The 19,118-nt window shown below is 39.8% G+C and overlaps 1 protein-coding gene across 3 annotated transcripts in view; it reads left to right on the forward strand.

Annotated features, from left to right (window-relative positions):
* Adam23 (a disintegrin and metallopeptidase domain 23) overlaps nt 1-19,118 on the forward strand; it is a 150,395-nt gene that overhangs the window by 82,178 nt on the left and 49,099 nt on the right. For all 3 annotated transcript variants that reach the window (XM_006495969.4, XM_006495970.4, NM_011780.3), the window contains exons 5-12: nt 864-946; nt 2,341-2,404; nt 6,392-6,464; nt 7,241-7,314; nt 9,025-9,090; nt 15,225-15,296; nt 17,537-17,700; nt 18,522-18,606. In XM_006495969.4, coding sequence (XP_006496032.1) covers nt 864-946; nt 2,341-2,404; nt 6,392-6,464; nt 7,241-7,314; nt 9,025-9,090; nt 15,225-15,296; nt 17,537-17,700; nt 18,522-18,606 — 681 coding nt within the window. The remainder of the gene's footprint in view (nt 1-863; nt 947-2,340; nt 2,405-6,391; nt 6,465-7,240; nt 7,315-9,024; nt 9,091-15,224; nt 15,297-17,536; nt 17,701-18,521; nt 18,607-19,118) is intronic.

Below are 19,118 nucleotides of genomic sequence, written 5' to 3' on the forward strand. Positions count from 1 at the left end.
AGTCTGTCTCCTCTTCCATGGGCTCTGAGGGGAGGGAGACATCTCATTTAGAGCTGATTATTCCAAGGTCCCTCCCTCTTTGTGTAATGTCTGGCTCTGTGCCTTTATATTTGTTCCCATCTGCAGCAGGAGGAAGCTCCTCTAATGATAGTTGAACAAGATATTGATCTATAAGTATAGCAGACTATCATTTAGAGTCATCTTATCATTACATTTTTTTCCTGTTTTATATCAGTATTATTTGGTTTTACTCTAAGCCCCTGGGCTATCTAGTCTTAGATTCTTGACCACCAAAGCAGTATCAGGTATGGGTTCCACTTGGAGTGGGCCTTAATTCAAATCTGTTACTGGTTGGTTCTGCCCACAGCTTTGTGCCACCACTGCCCTAGCATATCTTGCAATTAGAACGCTACTCTAGATAAAGGGTTGTGGTTGGCTTGGTGTTTATGTTTCTCTTTTGATAATATGGAGAATACCTCAGGAAGATAATTTCTAAAGTGGGGTGAATCTGATAATAGCAGTATAAAGATTCTGTTTAAAATGCATATAAACACAAAAGGAAGAGTCACGGTGTGAGAGGAAACATGTAACCACATCTGTTTGTAACTACTTTGCATGCTTAAGAAGTGCATGCGAACTTTATCCTTTACATTGGTTTTATTCCCTATAAAGCCCCATTCTCTTCCATTAAACCTATGCAAACTTGTTATGTTTAATGCTTTTCCAGCCCTATTTTTGATTTCAAATAGGAGTGTCTTGTGGGCCTGTATTCTTGCCATTGGTGGCCTTTCTCTACAGAACTGTCAGAAGCAGGACCATCAGTGTATCAGATACAGTCAATCAGGCCTTCTTTTGTTTTGTAGGGTGGAGAGCACTGTTACTACCACGGAAGCATCAGAGGCGTCAAGGATTCCAGGGTGGCTCTATCGACCTGCAATGGACTCCAGTAAGTGGGAATCTGCTTGGGTCCTCCTGACCTCCAGGCTTGCTCAAAACCATTAGCTCTGTGCAGTTTTTAACTTTCAGATATTTTATATTAGTGGCTTTTCTATGCCAGTGATATGTTGAGGACTAAATAAAGAGTAGTTCTAGAGAGCTAAAGTCCTCTCTTCTTTAACACCTAGATTTTGCAGAAAACTCAGAAATTAAACAAATACTTACATAGAGTAGTGATACCCATTTTGGTTGATGCTGTGAGGGAAAGGCTAGAGGTGTATTTAGCTTTCTGTTACTGAAACAAAATCCTTGAGATAATAGACTTATAAGAGAAAAGGATTATTTTCATTCAAGCCTTGGAGGTTTGAATCCATGATGGCTTGATCCCATTACTTTGGGCCAGTGGTGAGGAACCACATCATTGTGAACTGAGTGTGTGTTGTGCAGCAAAACTGTTGACTGGGTGGCAAGGAGAGATAGTGAGAAGGAGACTGAATTCCCACAATGCCTACAAGGGCGTTTCCCATGAGCTAAAGACTTCTTACAAGGCTCATGGTGATTACCTCATGATGATGCCACTGCCTGCCAGGAGCACCACTCTGAGGTGAAATCAGATCCTTAGTAGCAGATCTGTTGAGGCATTTAAGACCCAAAGTCTAGTCGGAAGCTTACAGAATGACTCAGTCTAGTTGACTCAGCACTATAGGACTATGGCAGAGGTCATCAGTTGGATTAGATCTTGGAATGGATGGGACATTAAGAGGAATTCATCCATTGTCTGAGTTTCAGGCATACTCATTGAAACCATGCATAAACACATTTTAGACCCAAATCAAGTGGTGTATAGGATGGAGACTTAGCTTTAGACATTGGATGAAAAGGGCCTTAAAACTCCTTTCAAATGTTATTTTAAAAGACTGTCATGTCTCCTCAAGTTAATTTTTTTTATGACACACTACTTAATAGAAATTTACAATTTACAAGTATAAAGATACTCCTGCTAGCCTCTTCAGAATCAGAGACGGTCTTAGAATATTCTTAGACAATAGGGCAGTCAAATTTGTTCTATCCGATATATAATTTGTATAACAAGAAATTTGTGCTAGTTTCATGTAGTTCTGAAAAAAGCGATTTTTCCCCCTACCATGTGAGAGATCTTATTCCCGATCACTGTTGTCATAAGTTTATTTCTAGAAATGAGTTCTATCGTGTAGCATTTGCATGCTCTGGGGGAACGCTTTACACGTTTGTGCTGGCAAGCTGCCTAGTCGAGTCCTTGGAGTTCTGAGAGCGGGGCAGGGTTCATCTGGGACTGTTTGAAGACTTTTGACACTGTTGAGATTCTGACTTGCCTGTTCTCACTGCAGCACTTGCTGACTCTCCTCCTGCTGTCTTGTCTTACAGTGGCATGTTTGAGGATGACACCTTTGTGTATATGATAGAGCCGCTGGAACTGACTGATGATGAGGTGGGCCTGGGCCATCAATTTCCTTATGGTATTTGGTTTTCCCAGCATCAAAGACCGTTTATCCGTGTTCTGTGATGCCACACTTAGAATGGTACAGTGCTAGCCCCTTATGCCGGCGAGGCCAGATCAGAGGTGTGATGCTGAGCTATTCTGAAGCAAGCCCCTCTTCCCAGTCTTTAGAGAGAACAGGGAGGGCTTTTGTTTTGCACTGAGCAGCCTGGACTTTATTTTAAAAATCTTTCATTTCTACTGTCTTCTTTAGATAACTGTATAAGAATGTACTTACTTTCTGTTACTAGAAATACTTACTAGGGAAATCTGTGGTCTAAGTAGTGGCTACGTGATACAACATACAGTTTCCAGATGGAGAAGAAAGTAGTGTTTCATTTTGTATAGGACAACAACCGTAATGAGACCTCCTGTGTTCCTGCCAGGCTGTTTACTGACAGCGGTCCTTACAGTCTGATACAGAGTCATCAATGTTATATTGAAAGCTTACTGCATTTTACATTCATGATAAAATTGATATCCTGAGACTCATGATGGGGATGCCAAAAGTCACATGTGACATTTCAGATGGTGGCACATGCTGAAGAGAGCAAAGAGCCACCAAGGTGAGGGGGAATCTTGAGTAAAGGCTACAAGGGGATTAGAACATTCCCAGAGCTATGGAGACACAAAGGCTCTGGCTTGGGAGATTAGCAGGTGAAGACAGTGTGAGGTCACAGCAGGAGGTGGGGCAGCCTTGGGGAGTAGATCTAGGGAGGGAACTTTAAGGAGAAAAACCATTTTTGAGAGTGCTAATCCGAGTAATGCAGTCATTTGATGGAGAGCAGAAAACAGGTTTGGTGGGGCACAGGGTGTCACCATGCAGCCCAGGCCTCCCGAGTATTCTGTGTGTGCCGCCATGCCCAGATGGAAACATTAACAAAAAAATCTTTCTTTGAAGAAAACAATAGTCACTGAGGCTGTTAAAATATGTATACACACACACACACACACACACATACATATATACACATGTGCACATAGATAGTACATATATATTATATATATGTAATATATTTGATTGATTGATTGGTTTGTGTGTGGGTGTTCTGTGTAAGGAGCTCAGCAAAGGGCCTCGGAGCCTCGGAGCCTGGGGAGTGGAGTTCCAGGTGGCTGTGAGTAGCCATGTGGGGGCTGGGAACTGAGCTTGGGCCTTCTGCAAGGGCAGCAAGACTTCTCAACTGCTGAGCCATCTCACCAACTCTGACATTTAGACTTTTGATAATAAAAAGCAGCATTTATTTTCTTGTCTGTACATGTATGTATGCAATATATTTATATATACATTTATATAATATGAAATATATAACATATACCTATATAATCTATTTACACAATACACACATTACATATATGTATATATTTTATTTATAATATATAAATATATAATTTAATGTATAAATGAAAATAAATTTATATTTACACATATATAAAACTATGAGGTAACTTCAAATTCGAGACAGAAAAAATATTTAATTATACATGGTGATTGCAATATTTGAACAAACCTGTGTGGGTTTTGATGAATAACTTTAAAACTTTCCATAGAGTGACAACAGTTTAGCCTTGATTAGGATATTTTGATGAGTAAAATGTGCTCCCTGTTCCATGGGCAGGCAGATAACCATCTTATGGCAAAACTGCCAGACAGACATTCAGACATTCAGCAAAACACCTGACTATTGGCTTTGAGTAACTGCTCCCTTACCTCCCTCACCAAGGAAACCCCCAAAGGAAAACAACAACAATAAGTCCAAAATAGTTCTCTAAGCTTTCACATTTTAAGAAAGTGTAAATGGGGTAATTTCCAGTGCATCCATAATATGACAATTTTTGCAGACGGGGTGAATTCATAAATGTGTTGCAGTGTCTGCTGAAGTGCTAAAAGGGTTTATATACATATAAACTCGTATGATCAAAATGTTTGAGGAATCAGCACTTAGTTGTTATAGCTGTAATTATACTGCTGGGGGCTGGTGGTTATGTGCTTATTATCTTCTGTTCCCTGCCTGCCTCCTACTGCCTCCCTTTTGTTCATTCTCACTGTGGGTGGGGGCAAGCGAGCAGAACTTGAATCTTTAAATTAGCAGCGAAAATCTTGTTGCAGGTTCAGGGGTAAATATCATGATGCTAGGTGTCTTTTCATCAGTTTCCAGAATAAAGAACTGATTAGATAGAATTTGGATTTTGGGATATTCAAACTATTATTGTTATTATTATTACTATTAGTTTAACATGTTTGGTAGTAACTCTTGTATGGACAGGATAGTTCCAGTGAGAATTCACATTCTATTGCAAGTAGAAAGCAATTAGCAATATTCTTAATTATTGTTTTCTATCAAATCTAATAAGAAAGGCCTTTTAAAAAGCTTTATGATTATAAAACTAATATATTAATTGAGTGTGGTACTGTATGCCTGTGATCACAGCTACTCAGGAGGCTGACACAGAAGGCTTACTTCAAGGCTAACCTGGGAAACTTAGTGAGGCCCTGTCTCAAAACAAAACAAAATAAAACAAAACAAACAAAATCATAACACCACCCCCTCCCCCAAAAACAGGCTAGGCATTACTTAGTGGAACAGAACTAATTTAGTATATATGAGACTCTGAGTTCAATTATCAATATTGCAAAAGCCACCAAATCTAGAAATATGTTAAAAAATTTTGAAAAGCAAAATAACCACTTAATTAACTAGTAATTATCCATCATACCACCCCCAAAGAAAATTTATCACCTTTTAGCAAATATTCACACAATTTTTCCATTGCATATTTCCATGTATATTTTAGATAAATTGATTTTCTCATAGCACAACTTAACCCAATTCTGAATTTTTCTGAATCTCAGTATTCTTATTCGTTAAGTAGAAATGTGATGGTTGATCTTGCTTGTCAACTTGACTCACCCAAGAAGAGAGAAACCTCAGCTGAAGACCCGTCTCCATCAGAGTGGCCTGTTGGGTGTGTCTGTGGGTCATTTTCTTATTGCTAACTCATGTACGATGGCCAAGCCCACTGCAGGTGGCATCATCCTGCCACAGGTGGGATAAAATAGGTATCCCTGGGATATATAAAAACGGTAGCCGACAAGCCAGAGGAAGCCAGCCAGTAAGCAGCGTTCCTCCACGGCCTCTGCTTCAGTTCTTGCCTCTAGGTTCCTTCTTGAGGTCCTGCCTTCATTTTCTTCCATAATGGACTGTATCCTGCCAGGTGGGATGAGCTCTTTCCTTCTCAAGTTTGTAATGGTCAGTGTTTTATCACAGTGGCAGAAAGCAGCCTAGAACAGGGGTAGAATCCAGACAACATGGACTTCTTGGGAATAATTCAGACAATGCACACACCAACACTGCTTGGCAGAAACTGAGCCCTCAGCTCTTAACAATGCCACTTCCATACCTAATAATGTAATGAGGCCCTGTAATTTCTAGGCCAAAGGATATGAATATTTCCAAGGTTGCTTATGGAAATCATTAAAATCTTTCTCAAGCCATGTTACCAGTGATGTATGAGTATATTCAGCCTGGCCTTGCAGCTGTAATTAAATATGGATGTCATCATTTTTAAAATCACTTACAAGTTGATGAGAAAATTGCAGTTTCATCTTTTCAAATTTTAAAAGTATACGAGAGCACCAAGGTTATCATGCCAGTGGACAGGCAGTCCTTTCCTATTCGTTTCCCACTTGGGGCTTTGAGAGAAGCTGAGATTCAAGAGCAACTGACAAAACAGTGCTTTCATCTAAAGTGGGGCCGTTGGAGGGCTCTTCTTCATTTAAAATTAAAGGTTCAACAAGGCATCCCGTCTTCCTTCTAATATGTCATGTCCCCATGTAAGGAAGGATATTAGAAGCAGCATTATGCAAGCACAGTTCCATGGAGTCATAGAGGTGTCTTCCTGTCTTACTTTTTCATTCCCTGCCATTGTCTTTTGTTTCAGAAAAGCACAGGCCGACCACACATAATCCAGAAAACCTTGGCAGGACAGTATTCTAAGCAGATGAAGAATCTCAGTAAGTCTTCATTAAAATAGCTGTGGTATGTGTGGGGCTGTGTCTTGCAGACCTCTGTAGAGGGTCAGGTTTGTTCAGGAGGGAAATTGGTCTGAGAGCTTGGGTCGGCTGTGTGGGTGGGGAGTGCAGCCTCAGCTGTGCCTTGCGTGGGATGAGGCATGGAGAATTGCTTCAGTGAAGATGACAAATGAAGCGCCAGCCAGCGTGTAGCTGGGCTTGGAACCTGAGTGTGGCCAAATATAAATGATTACTGCAGGGCCAGGCATTAAACCAGACTTTCTGGTTTGCTCTTCCCCAGCCCTTCTGCACTACCTCCCCCAGTCACCCTGCCCAGAAGCATCTTCAGTATGCTGATGTTGGCAAAGGCTTCTTTTGGTTTCCTGCAGGCATGTGAGATACTATTTCTATATACTAATGCCCAGAATCTTTCATAATTTATACAGAACCTTATGCCACGTATCATTTTAAAGTCTAAAGTAAATTGGGCACACATAATAGAGTTCTTAGGCTATAGTTAAACGGTTGTAGGTCAAATAACCATCTTCTAATCAACCTTGGGCAACTCACATTTTTTTCACAAAGAGAGGAAAATCTCATTTGAGCTGTCTTTGTGAGTGTGAAATGTTGAACAATCAATGCACGGTTTCACTGTAGGCTGTTTGGGCCCTGTGATGACATTCATTATTAACGGCACTGTTCCTTCGTGTAATATTTGAAGACTATTCTCAATGGAACGCTGTCCACATCCATTTGATGTTAATTTCCCTCTTACACAGGCACAGATGGCAGTGACCAGTGGCCTTTGCTACCTGAATTACAATGGCTGAGAAGAAGGAAAAGAGCGGTCAATGTGAGTGCAGCCTCAGGCAGGGCTCCTTCTCACTCCCCACACTCCATCTCAACTCTCCCCTTCCAAACAAAACACAGCACAGAGAAGCCCCAGCTCTTGAGGATTTCTAGCACATTGCTATTTATTCTCCCCTTCCTGTTAAGGATTCAAACTGATTAGAGTGTCCTGTGAATCCTGATGTCATGTAAAAATGTGTTGTTTTAGTTCTGTCTTCAATGTGTTTTTTCTTAGGAAAATTGGAGGATATTCCCCCCGCCCAATGGAAAAGCACAATAGGGCTGGTAAGATGGCTAAATAGGTGAAGCTTGGTACCCTGAACTCCATCCTCATGACCGCCTGGCGGGAGGAAGGAGAGAACTGATTCCAATAGTTGACCTCTGGCTTTCCCATGCATTCACCCTCCACACACAACCAAACCAAACAAAGACGCAAACAAACAATAAAGAGACTGCACCACAGTTTTAAAGATAATCTGGCTTATACAATGCCGTATAGAACATTTCTCTTAAAAGAAATTGGCTAATCAAGTTTATTTGTATTTCTTCCAAACAAAAAACTGTTATTCCAAAATTGAAACTGAATGTGTTTATTCAGTTTATTCAGACCAGAATGATACAATGTCATTCCTTTATTGGCAATATGACAGTGGCTAAAAAAAAGTCATGAGACTGCATAACCAGTAACTGTTGCATGCCTTTTATGTTCTGATAAATACATAGGGGCATTGTAACTAAATGTGTAGTTGATTAGAAGGGTGTAATGATTGGGACTGTTTAGTAATTACATGGTGAATGCCATGTAACCAAGAATTAATTCTGTAGCTTATAGGTTACATAGTAATTCACTAGATGACTTAATGCGTAATTATAGCACAAATTATACATTTTAGATAATACTTAGTTAAATTTATTTTGTGTGTATGTGTGTTACATGAATTAGACTCCCCCCACCTCCCACGATCTAAAAGTTAGTTCAAGTTTGAATCATCTTCTTACATAGTGTACACTGGCATTATGGTAATCACGAATACAATTTTTATGCTCACTTAATTAGAACTTTGCTTACTCTTGAAGATGCAGTTGGCTTATGCGCCTTTCCTTTCACTGCAGTCTACCCTGTACTGAACTGTTACTCAGTACACAATGAGGAAGAATGGTCATCATTACCTTTTCAGCTGTGAGAGGATACGTGTGACTGAGAAGTAAAACAGTCTTTATTCCTAAAGTGTTATCTGTCGGCGTTTGTTCCTGTGAGGGGCTGGAAATCGGAACTCTGTCAGATGCCTTTTATCCCAGACCTCTAATTCTTATTGACCACCCTGATGTGATTTCAGAGGTGCCTGCTGTTCTCTTAGATGAATTTAAAGTGAATTCCCTTTGACATTTTAAGTAAATGTGAATATTTTATCATTATTACTGTAGAAAAGGAAATGTATTTATTTTTAGCTATCATGCCGTACCTTTTCCTTTAGAGTAATTTTACCTGGAAAGCCACACAGAAACCATATGACCTATTTCTCATTTTGGCAGGTGGCGATAGTGACGCTGTGTTTCTCTAGCTTCTTCTTTGTTCAGTGGCACTTTATAGTCACATTGCTTTACCAGGCATCTTTTTTGGATAGCTATACAACAGGCAATGAAGAGTCCTGAAAGGCTTAGAGATACTTTATATCAACCCTTGTTCTAACCATGCATTTTAAATTTTCTTTAGCCATCTCGTGGTGTGTTTGAAGAAATGAAGTATTTGGAGCTTATGATTGTTAATGATCACAAGACGGTAAGAATAGAGAATCGTAGCTGTCTTAGTTACTGTTCTATTGCTGTGAAGAGACACTATGACCAAGGCAACTTTTAAAAGAAAGCATTTAATTGGGGCCTTGCTTACAGCTTCAGAGGGTAAGTCCATGATCCCTGTGGTGGGTAGCAAAGTACAGGAGTAGCAGGCAAGCGTGGTGCTAGAGCAGTAGAGGTTGAGACAGGTGGACCGACACATAGATAGACAGACAGACAGGGAGAGAGGAGGGGCTAGCATGGGTTCACCCTCAGTGACTCATTTCTTCCAAATAGCTCATACATCCTAGTCCTTCCCCAGCAGTTCCTCCAGCTAAAGACCAAGCATTCAGAGATATGAGCCGTGGGGGCCATTCTCATGCGAACCACCAGCACAGAGAGCTTGTTGAACAAGAAATGCATTTTACTTTGATTGAACTATTGTTTGTAACTTAATAAAGTCCAGATGTTTAGACACAATCATTTGGTGGTTCTAAATGAGTGCCGTGTTTCTAGATGAAGAAGAGACAGTAACAATATGGAATTTTGACAGCTCTAAAATTACCTCTTTAATAGAGATTTATAATGGGTAGATTTACCAATATGATGCTTTTCACTTGTCCATGTTTAAAGTCCTTGCTCTCTACCTTTCACGTTTGTGTGTGTGGCCACTGGTTCAGTATTCTATCCCATGCTTTTGCGATGAAAAAAAAAATCACGCGTGAGGCTCTGGGTTCCATACCCTGGCACTTCACATACAAACAAACAAATGAAACATCTGTCTCAAGAGACCACGTTAAATGAGTGGTTTCTTTGACTAAATATTGATAATACAAATAATGTTGTGTTCCACCCATGGGAGTAATAGGTGCTGCACTCCAGTGATGCTTAAGAGAACTATGGACAGAAACACCATACTCACTTGTGTCTATTCTCTGCTTAGCCACTTCCATTGTCAGCACCTGAGCATCCTGGCTCAAGGCTGTGCACTACTGCACTCAGTTCCCGAGGTGTGCTGGTAACCTCTCAGATACACTTCTCCACTGCTAACTCATCTCTGGTGTGTCAAGCTACTGAAGTGACCATTAACTGAAGCTCCGCATGGATGTGGCCAAGCGGTTCCCTTGAGCCTTTTGCATCTGGCCCCACCACGGCGACATTCCCAATCTCATTCGGCTAGTGATTATTTTGTCACAGTTATGCAGTTTAATTCTAAACATTGCTCATTGAGAGTAGTTGATTTTATGGAAGTAGAGTTGTATTTTTGAAGACACCATGCTTAAAAGTCAGATATGGGTAAAACCCTTATAAAATATTAGAATACAATATTAAGCTTCATTAAGTCCTTGTTATTTTAGGGAAATCAAAGTTAGTGAACTATATGATAAAGTTGTATTTTGTACTAAATTGACATTATGAAATTCCATTTAGCTCAGTTATCCCAGAGAAATCCTTGAAACTGTATATTACAAAAGGTTTAATGTATATTTAAATTTTCACTTGAGTCTTTTTAATAGATATTTAAACTAATTACTATTAGTTACTAAGCAAAAATTCAGTTGTGCTGAAAATTATTTTCTCACCCTGTGGAATTCTTTTTATTTTTTTGTAGACAGACTTAATTTTCTGTATCAGCTTTTAAATAACTTTCTTTGAGATATAAAAGTAAGAAGGAACATGGGTTTTTGGAATCACATATAACTTAGAATTGTTCCCTGGTAAGGAAAACCAAATGTTCAGGTGTCAACTTGCGCTAAAAAAGGCTTAAATCTGAATTTCTGAAGGGTGTTGGTGGGGCTGTCTTCATCTGAACCGCTTTTCTGACTGAGAATTTTCTAACTACTTTCCAAACCCAATGATTGTGGCAAGTTGTGGAATTATGTCTTTAAAAGCCTGAGCGTTTTCTAACATCCATTAAATAAATCTTGTAATGTATAGATAACTGTATCATATCTATACACAATATATGCATATGTATATGTGTATATATGTATGTATACAACTGCAGAGTGCAGCTCTTCCAGATGAGAAGTTGAGAACATTCTGTTATTTACTCTGTGTGTGTGTGTGTGTGTGTGTATGTGACAGAGTGGAGTAGTAGCACAGACGAGAGCAGGCACAGGAGATAGTGCCACACTGTACCCAATTGAACAAGTAATGCAATAGCACCATTCTCAAAAATATTGTTCTCTGCAGAGAAAACCTTATTTGCTTATACCACATATTTTGTGATAAAAATCATCATCTTATTTGGGGTACTGTGTCTTTTAATTTAAGTTGTTTTAAACATGTATTTAAACACCAGTCTATTATTGTGTGTTTGTGTGTATGATGTGTATGGTTGTAGGCATGCGTAGTGTGGAGGTCAGAGGTACTGAGACCCTTGTTTCTGCTATGCTGTTCTCTAGGCTAGCTAGTATTCTATCTCCATTTCCCATCTGAGCATCAGGGTGCTGGGATTGCAGGCCCACTTCTGGCTTTTTTTTTTTTTTAATATGGGTTTAGACAATTGAACTGTCGTCAGCCTTGCCTGACAAGTACTTTTACCCACCAAACCACTCACCAGCCCACATCTTCTAATTAAAAAAGAAATCCAAGTTTTTAAATGAACAGCGTTTGAGTTTTCATTTCATTGTAGTATAGGGAATGAAAACTGAGCATATTTTAATGATAAATTTTGGGTGGTGTTGGACTTTAAAAATGCAAATGAACAAATAACAAACCTTGATTTTTTTTGAATGGTGATAATGCCCCAGATAGAACAAAACTACCAGGGAGTTTCTAGCATTTGAAGAATATTCTTTTGGGCTAATAGCAGTAAATAATCCCTTTGCTATAAAACCAGATTACATCCTGTCCTATAGTCATCCCAAATAAATATTCATTTTTAAGACCCCCTCATAGGAGTTGAGAAAAGCCCCCTCCCCTTTTAGGTAATCTTTTTATTAAATGAAGTTTTAAAATATTATCACTGCAAAGATGCAATAAATGACTAGAGAGCAGAATACTGCACCTCGGAGCCGCAAGCAGACTGAGCTAGGATAAGTGAATGCGTCAATTTCCAGTGTCTGGAGATTTGCTGCTGGGCTTTAGCATAATCACCCCACCGAGGAGCCCCATCTCGCGGTGTTTGTACTGTACGAGCCAGCGGGGTTTTATAATTCTTACCTTTGGGTTGAAAATAAGGTTCAGCTTTAATTGTTTTCTAAAGGGCACATTTCTTAAGGGGCTCATTTATCCAGGAAGTGAAAGCCAATTTGCCGGCTTAAATGGAAATGGTTTTCAGTGATCAGAAAATGTGAAGGTAAGTTTTATCATAAATGGAGCTCGCACATTTTTCTTTATTTGCCAAATTAGTTCTCATTCATGCAGGAAATGGAAACATTTTGCCTACATTTGCATTCGAGCTTCCCTCTCTAATACTGGCCGCCTGAAAAATTGCACCTCTCGTGTTTTGAACAAGCAGCCCAATTATCAGAGGCTTTCAATTAGAAAGAAAGAAAGAAAAAAAAAACTCTCAAATTTGTAGAAAGCGTCTTGGTACCTAGCTGGCAGAACCTAATTTGTGAGCAATTATAGCTTGATAAAAGTCTGCAAACATTTCTTTGAGCTGCTTAAGCTAAAAATAAATATTAAAAACTGCCTAATAAAAAATTGGTTGAGATATTTTAAAGTGCATGTAAAGCAAGTGTTTTGCTTGCATTGCTGCCGCGTTATTAAATATGAACCAATAAGGTGCAAATCAGCAATGACTCAAATAGGTTTTCAATTAAAACCTCATTTGGTTTTCCTTATTTAAAAACCACTGTATTTTTTAATGGACTGAACAAATTACAGATTTTCATCAATAATCTTGACTTGTTGGGGAGGGCTATATAATAAGCAATAGTTTATAGTTATCTCATAAGAATTATTAACTGAATAAGTTAATTTCTTCTTCTAGCCCAGAGTAGGACAAACTTTGGTTTCAGCCCCGTAATCCCAGATAAGTTATTTGAGGATAATAGAGCTCCCTTCATGGGGTTGTGAGGAGTGGATATTTGTTGTGCGGGGGACATAGTTTCTCATAGATCCTGGGTGCCGAGTGAGTGTTGTTTTCTTTGTGGGGCTGGAAACTCAAGATTTTCTGCTTCTTCAGCAAGTACTCGGTCACGAGCTTCCTCCCCAGCCTCCTTCTGCCCTTCGTTTTCTCTCTTACCAACACTGAATACAGATGACGGTCGTCATCATCATCATCATGATCATTTGAAACCAGTTTTCATCACTTCTGGTTTCTTCGACCCAATAATTCCTCTCTCTCTCTCTCTCTCTCTCTCTCTCTCTCTCTCTCTCTCTCTCTCTCTCTCTCCTATTATAGTTGTTTAATATCTGACCCCTTAGATCATGTTTGGGAACTTGGCTCAGGGCTCTGTCGCATGCTCTCTTCCTGATTGACAGCTTCCAGTTTCAAGCTCTAAGTAGGATCATGACTTAAGATCTCTGAGCCCCTACTTTAGAGCTTTAGACTTCTGAGTTTCATCCTGTGACCTTGGTGTCTTTTCTTTGGTACTGAAGAGACAGCTCACGTTTGGTACCTCTAAATCACAGTTCAAAGTTACTGGGCTGGTTCCAAAGTGCTTTTGGAAATTCATGTGTTAGGAACTGTTCTCGAATTCACATGGTGGTGGTATTCAGAGATAGGGACTCTGAGAAGGATCTAGGATTATTGAAGAGGAAAAAACAAAACAAAACATGATTTTTATTGTGTATTAAATATTCTTAATCTTTCTGAAAGATACAAGTGATTTAATAAGTACAGTTGAAAACCAGTTTCACATTATGAACTAACCAGTACCCCGGAACTCTTGTCTCTAGCTGCATATGTATCAGAAGATGGCCTAGTCGGTCATCACTGGAAAGAGAGGCCCATTGGACACGCAAACTTTATATGCCCCAGTACAGGGGAACGCCAGGGCCAAAAAGGGGGAGTGGGCGGGTAGGGGAGTGGGGGTGGGTGGGTATGGGGGACTTTTGGTATAGCATTGGAAATGTAAATGAGCTAAATACCTAATAAAAAATGGAAAAAAAAAAAGAAAACCAGTTTCAAGCACATGGTACGAAAGAGTCACCAGTTTAAACCATGCTTTTCTTTTACCTAATGGTTGTAGAAAGAACAATAGCCTCATGGAGCAGTCCAGAGCATGGGGTTCCTACCGCTGACTTAAGCTGTCAAATGTTTCCTCCTCCTCCTCCTCCTCCTCCTCAATGTATGTTGAGTAAAGTATCTGACTCCTTAGTGGGGAGTTGCGTCCAATGGTAGTGCACTCGCTGTACAGTGGTGGAGTATGAAGTCTCAGACTGTTGACTCCTCCAAACAGCAACTTCTCCCAACCCCAAACAAATGTCCCTAGATGTTTTGTTCTGTTCTTGAGATTTCTTTTGTACAGGTCCTTAACTCTTGGGCTCAAGGGAGTCTCCTACCCAGTTTCCCAAGCTCTGGGATTATAGAAGCCCACCACAGTTCCAGGTTGACATACAGAATGATTTTCTTAAATAGTTTTACACTATTATTGTTTGCATACTTCCTTTTCTTTTTTGCCTCATCTTTGGCTTTGGTTATCTAGAATAAAGGCTTGTTCTAGGAGTGGCATCCTCTGTGGGAAATTTACTAAAAGCAGAACAAATACTCCCCGTCATGGACAAGGCTACATGAAGCGCTGCATGATAGGAAATGGCTTTGACTTGTGCTTGACCTTGAGGTTAAAGTAAGAAAGTTGTTCAGAGGAGACTAGTTTTTGGTCTAAGCCCTTTGTAAATGGTAAAGATTCATTTTTATGAATGCAAAAGAACCGAATAGTAGCTGTTAAGACTGAATTAAAAGTTGACTTCGAGGGACAGAGTTTCTGTGTATACAACTATAGGCTCCTTCAGACCATGGGACATGTTTTACAATTTTTCTGCCTGGGTTTGTGTGGTAAGAAAAGAAAAAAAATAACCAACCAACAAACAAAAGCCAAAACAGCATCACTGTGTCCAGCTTGGCACAAACCAGTTTCTGATCTTTTGAGCCATATTTCTAGCATTTCTGTTTAATATGGAATCTTTGACATTGAGGACAGTAAGAACTTGGAAGTGACTGGTCCATCTTCTCTTACCCCCCAGTATAAGAAGCACCGCTCTTCTCACGCGCATACCAACAACTTCGCAAAGTCTGTGGTCAACCTTGTAGATTCTGTAAGTAGCCTGGTTTCCTTGAAACTTCTTTTCACTAATCCAAAAAGCATGGTTCATATCTCTTTCCCTATGCTCAGTGATAATGTTGGCTATTTCTTGGATGAAATGAAAACAATGTATTCATACGTCCCCCTGGCGAAGAAACTGTTGGATGGAGGGAGAGCTTTGTAAGAAAGTGCTGTCTGGGCTTCAGAATTCTCAGACTTCCCAAGAAGCTTTGGCATTGTTTCTTTCTTCTAAGCATATTGACTTTCATTAATTATCATTTTAATTCCACGTATCTGTGGGGTGCAGTGATATAATTTGATACATGTGTACAGTATCTAATGAGCAAATCAGAGTAGCTAGCATCGCCACCTCCTTAAACAGTGAGAAATTTTTATTAACCCACAGTAATTGTATAGCATTGCCTCGGTTATTACCAGAGTCCGTGGGGGACAAAGTGCAGCGGAGAAAGACCGTGAAGCCTGGAAATTATCCTCAGTCAATGAGGCTTTATTAATAACTACTTGAGCTTTTCCTAAATATTTTTGCGTAAGTAGAGAAGTCCTAATGGATTGAGGCAGCGTGTGTTAAGAGGGTTTAGATAGATGGAAATCTCCAGACTGTGGATTTATTATCTTAGTTCTCCCAGGGTGGAATGTCTCAGACTTACTTTCTAGTATTCTAGATGATAAAATTAGGTGTCATTGCCACACAGAATGACTTGGGACAATGAAATGGCTCCTTCCTTCAGAGGGGTGTGGCCCTACGTGTCCTCACTACTGATGGGCTTTCCCCTCGTGCCATTTCATAAATTCCAGAGAATGACCGATTAGATTTTCTTCATGTTCCCTGCCTTAGGTTGCAACAACCCAGAGCTGAGTTTCATACATTATATTCCAATAAATAATTAATTGAGTTGCATAAATTAATTTATATATTCTGATGTGAAGTGCTACTTTGTTAAGCTAAATGTATTTTTTATCTTGTATTTATTGTATGGTGCCTCTTGACTGTGGAAAAAAATCTTTTTTTTTTAATAAATTGCCAAGCATCTAAATGCTACTCACTCTGAAGATCTGCCTTTTAAACAGCCCCAAACCACCCGTCATGTAAATATTCATAACATATTTTGTGCACCTAGCATATGTTATGTGCCTCATAGGCACAGCTGACAAAATTGTAATATGAGTTGATGTGCATAGAATATGTAATATAAAATTAAGGTTGAACCCCTGAGAGCCGGTTTACATCTGCCTTATTACTTTTCTTTAATTTCAGCCCTTGTCAATCTGCTCACAGGAAACCTATAACTGGATATGGAAAAGAGAATCTTAAACACATATTCTCCCCTGCAAAAGCTATTTATTAGGCAGCATCTCTGCATTAGTCATTTTTTTTTACGTGATTGAATAAAATCATACTTTGCAAAATTTAATTTTTAGTTTATGTTATACTTATAAAATCCTGGAGCTGATCGTCCATTGCAGAAATATATTATACTTAGCTCATTTTTGTGTAAAGACATTATAGCTTCAATTTGATGCTAATTTCTTTATTGACTGTCTTCAAAGACCATTCATTTATTTTCTTAGATAGTTTAAAAGCGGGGCAACTTGGCAGCTCTCCTTGAAGTTGCTTAATTCTGTGAGTTATTGATTTGGTCCAAAGTATTGAGAACAGAAGAATAACAAGATGTGAATTGAGTGATGCCACTCGGAAGTGAGAGTGAGATTGGTGCCTCAGATCTGTGCCCCCAGCCCCCGCACTTGGCCTCAGCTCTGTGATTCTCTCTGAGAGTTATTATATTGTGTAGCAAGGCAACTATACTGTTTGATGAACTGTCCCAAGCCTGCAGGTTATATTACACTTAGAGTCTCTGTGTCAGGCTCCGGTTTGTCATCTCCTCTGGGGTTTGGAAAGGTTATTTTGCTGGGCCCTGTTGACAGTGCAGGTCCTGACTTGAGTACCTTGACGTCCCTACATTCTCATAATATGCCAGGCAACTGAAAATTCTGAGCTGAGGGTGGAGACAATCTCTTTAAGGAGAGTAGAGAATACAGAGTTGTGTGATTTTTTTTTTCCTTCGTTATTTTGGCTCTTGGAAAAGAGAAAGCGGAAGCCGATTCTGTATGATTAGCTAATTCTGACCCCATGTTCTCTCCCCTCCCCCACCTCCCTTCCGCTGACTGACTCACTGATTGTGCATGTTTGACCCAGTGTTTGCCTCCTGCACCTGTCCTGTTGTATACCCCCAGATTTACAAGGAACAGCTCAACACCAGGGTTGTCCTGGTGGCTGTCGAGACCTGGACCGAGAAGGATCACATTGACATCACCATCAACCCCGTGCAGATGCTACATGACTTCTCCAAGTACCGGCAGCGAATCAAACAGCACGCTGACGCGGTCCACCTCATCTCGTACGTGCTCCTTCAGGCTCTTACTGCAGTTTGGCTCGACGTTTATCTTCCTTATTGTATCCGTTAGCCCCCATACAGGGGGCAGTGACTTCTGCAAAGTTGCTGTTGCTCTCCTTCTGGGTTTATGGAAGTAGAATTCCAGGGCTGGGAGGCTTGCTTGGTTCAGTGGCCTTCAGCTCTACTGTCCAAGCACAGAGCAGCTATCCTTAAGGTCAAAGCACAACCCAAGGTGCCCCTGGTACTGTTGCCTTCTCTACAGGCAGCAGGAGGGCCTGGCTTGGAGAGAGGCAAGAGGGTGCTCCTTCTATAAGGACAGCATCTGTAAACCAGGTTTCTTGAAAGCTTGTGTGTGTTTCCTTCGAACATGTTGGCTAGATCATTGTCATGTGAGCACACCTAGCTGTAGGACGTCTAGAAAACACCTTTTTTTAGACAACTACTGAATGCAGGTGTGTTTCTGTCACTAAGGAAGAGATTCATCCTCTCTTCCCACTCTTCCTCCTCCCCACTCATGGCCGTTTTTTCATCTTCCACTATGGTTCTGTCCTGCAATCCAACCAAGCAACACCTTCCCTCTTTCTGTCTTACTTTTGCCTGTTGCCCACCTCCTCTTTCAGCTTTTATCAATTTATAATAATCAGCAATAGATATTCTTTAGTAGAAAAAGAGTCAATGTGTTTATAACAGCATAGATGGAAATCTATTTAAATACAGGTTTGTTTGTTTTTATTTCCGGTTGGGAGTGACTTTTAGGGTGTGGGAGAATTCATGTTTTAGGAGTGTGTATGTGGTGTTTCCTGACAGTACCTTATTTTCTTAAGGCGCGTGACATTCCATTATAAGAGAAGCAGTCTGAGTTACTTTGGAGGCGTGTGTTCTCGAATAAGAGGGGTTGGTGTGAATGAGGTAAGTTTCATGATTTCTGTAACTAGAGCTCCGTCTTTGCAACTAACTTCATTCTTCATTAAGGCCCCGTGTATAACTGTTCTCCCACAAGTCTTCAACAATGACTTTAGGGATGTAGTAATGTGAGTGGTTCAGATCAGTAAATGGAGCCCTGAGTTCATACTGACAGCTTTGTATACCACCATGGAAGTTTTGTACTCTAATGGTACAAACATTACCTGAAAATTGGTTCAGAGATTTTTAGGTCTCTAGTTGAGATGTTAAGTGTTTATCAACTTATCAATCCTTTTTCCTGTGACTCTTTTTTTTTTTAATTTTTAATGCTTTCTTGTTTAGAATTAGCTCATTTAAATAAAAGTTTTATAGATTATATTTTGTCTTCCTATATAAATTTTCATTTTTATGTCTTCTACTTAAGCTTGGTATGGATTAAAACAAATGTTTTTATAGAACCATTGTTTGGGTACCTTTATCACAAAAATTTTTAATTGAAAGAAGCACTCCAAAGCCCA

This window comes from Mus musculus, chromosome 1 (genome assembly GCF_000001635.26).
Source record: "Mus musculus strain C57BL/6J chromosome 1, GRCm38.p6 C57BL/6J".
In the NCBI taxonomy this organism is placed as follows: Eukaryota; Metazoa; Chordata; class Mammalia; order Rodentia; family Muridae; genus Mus; species Mus musculus.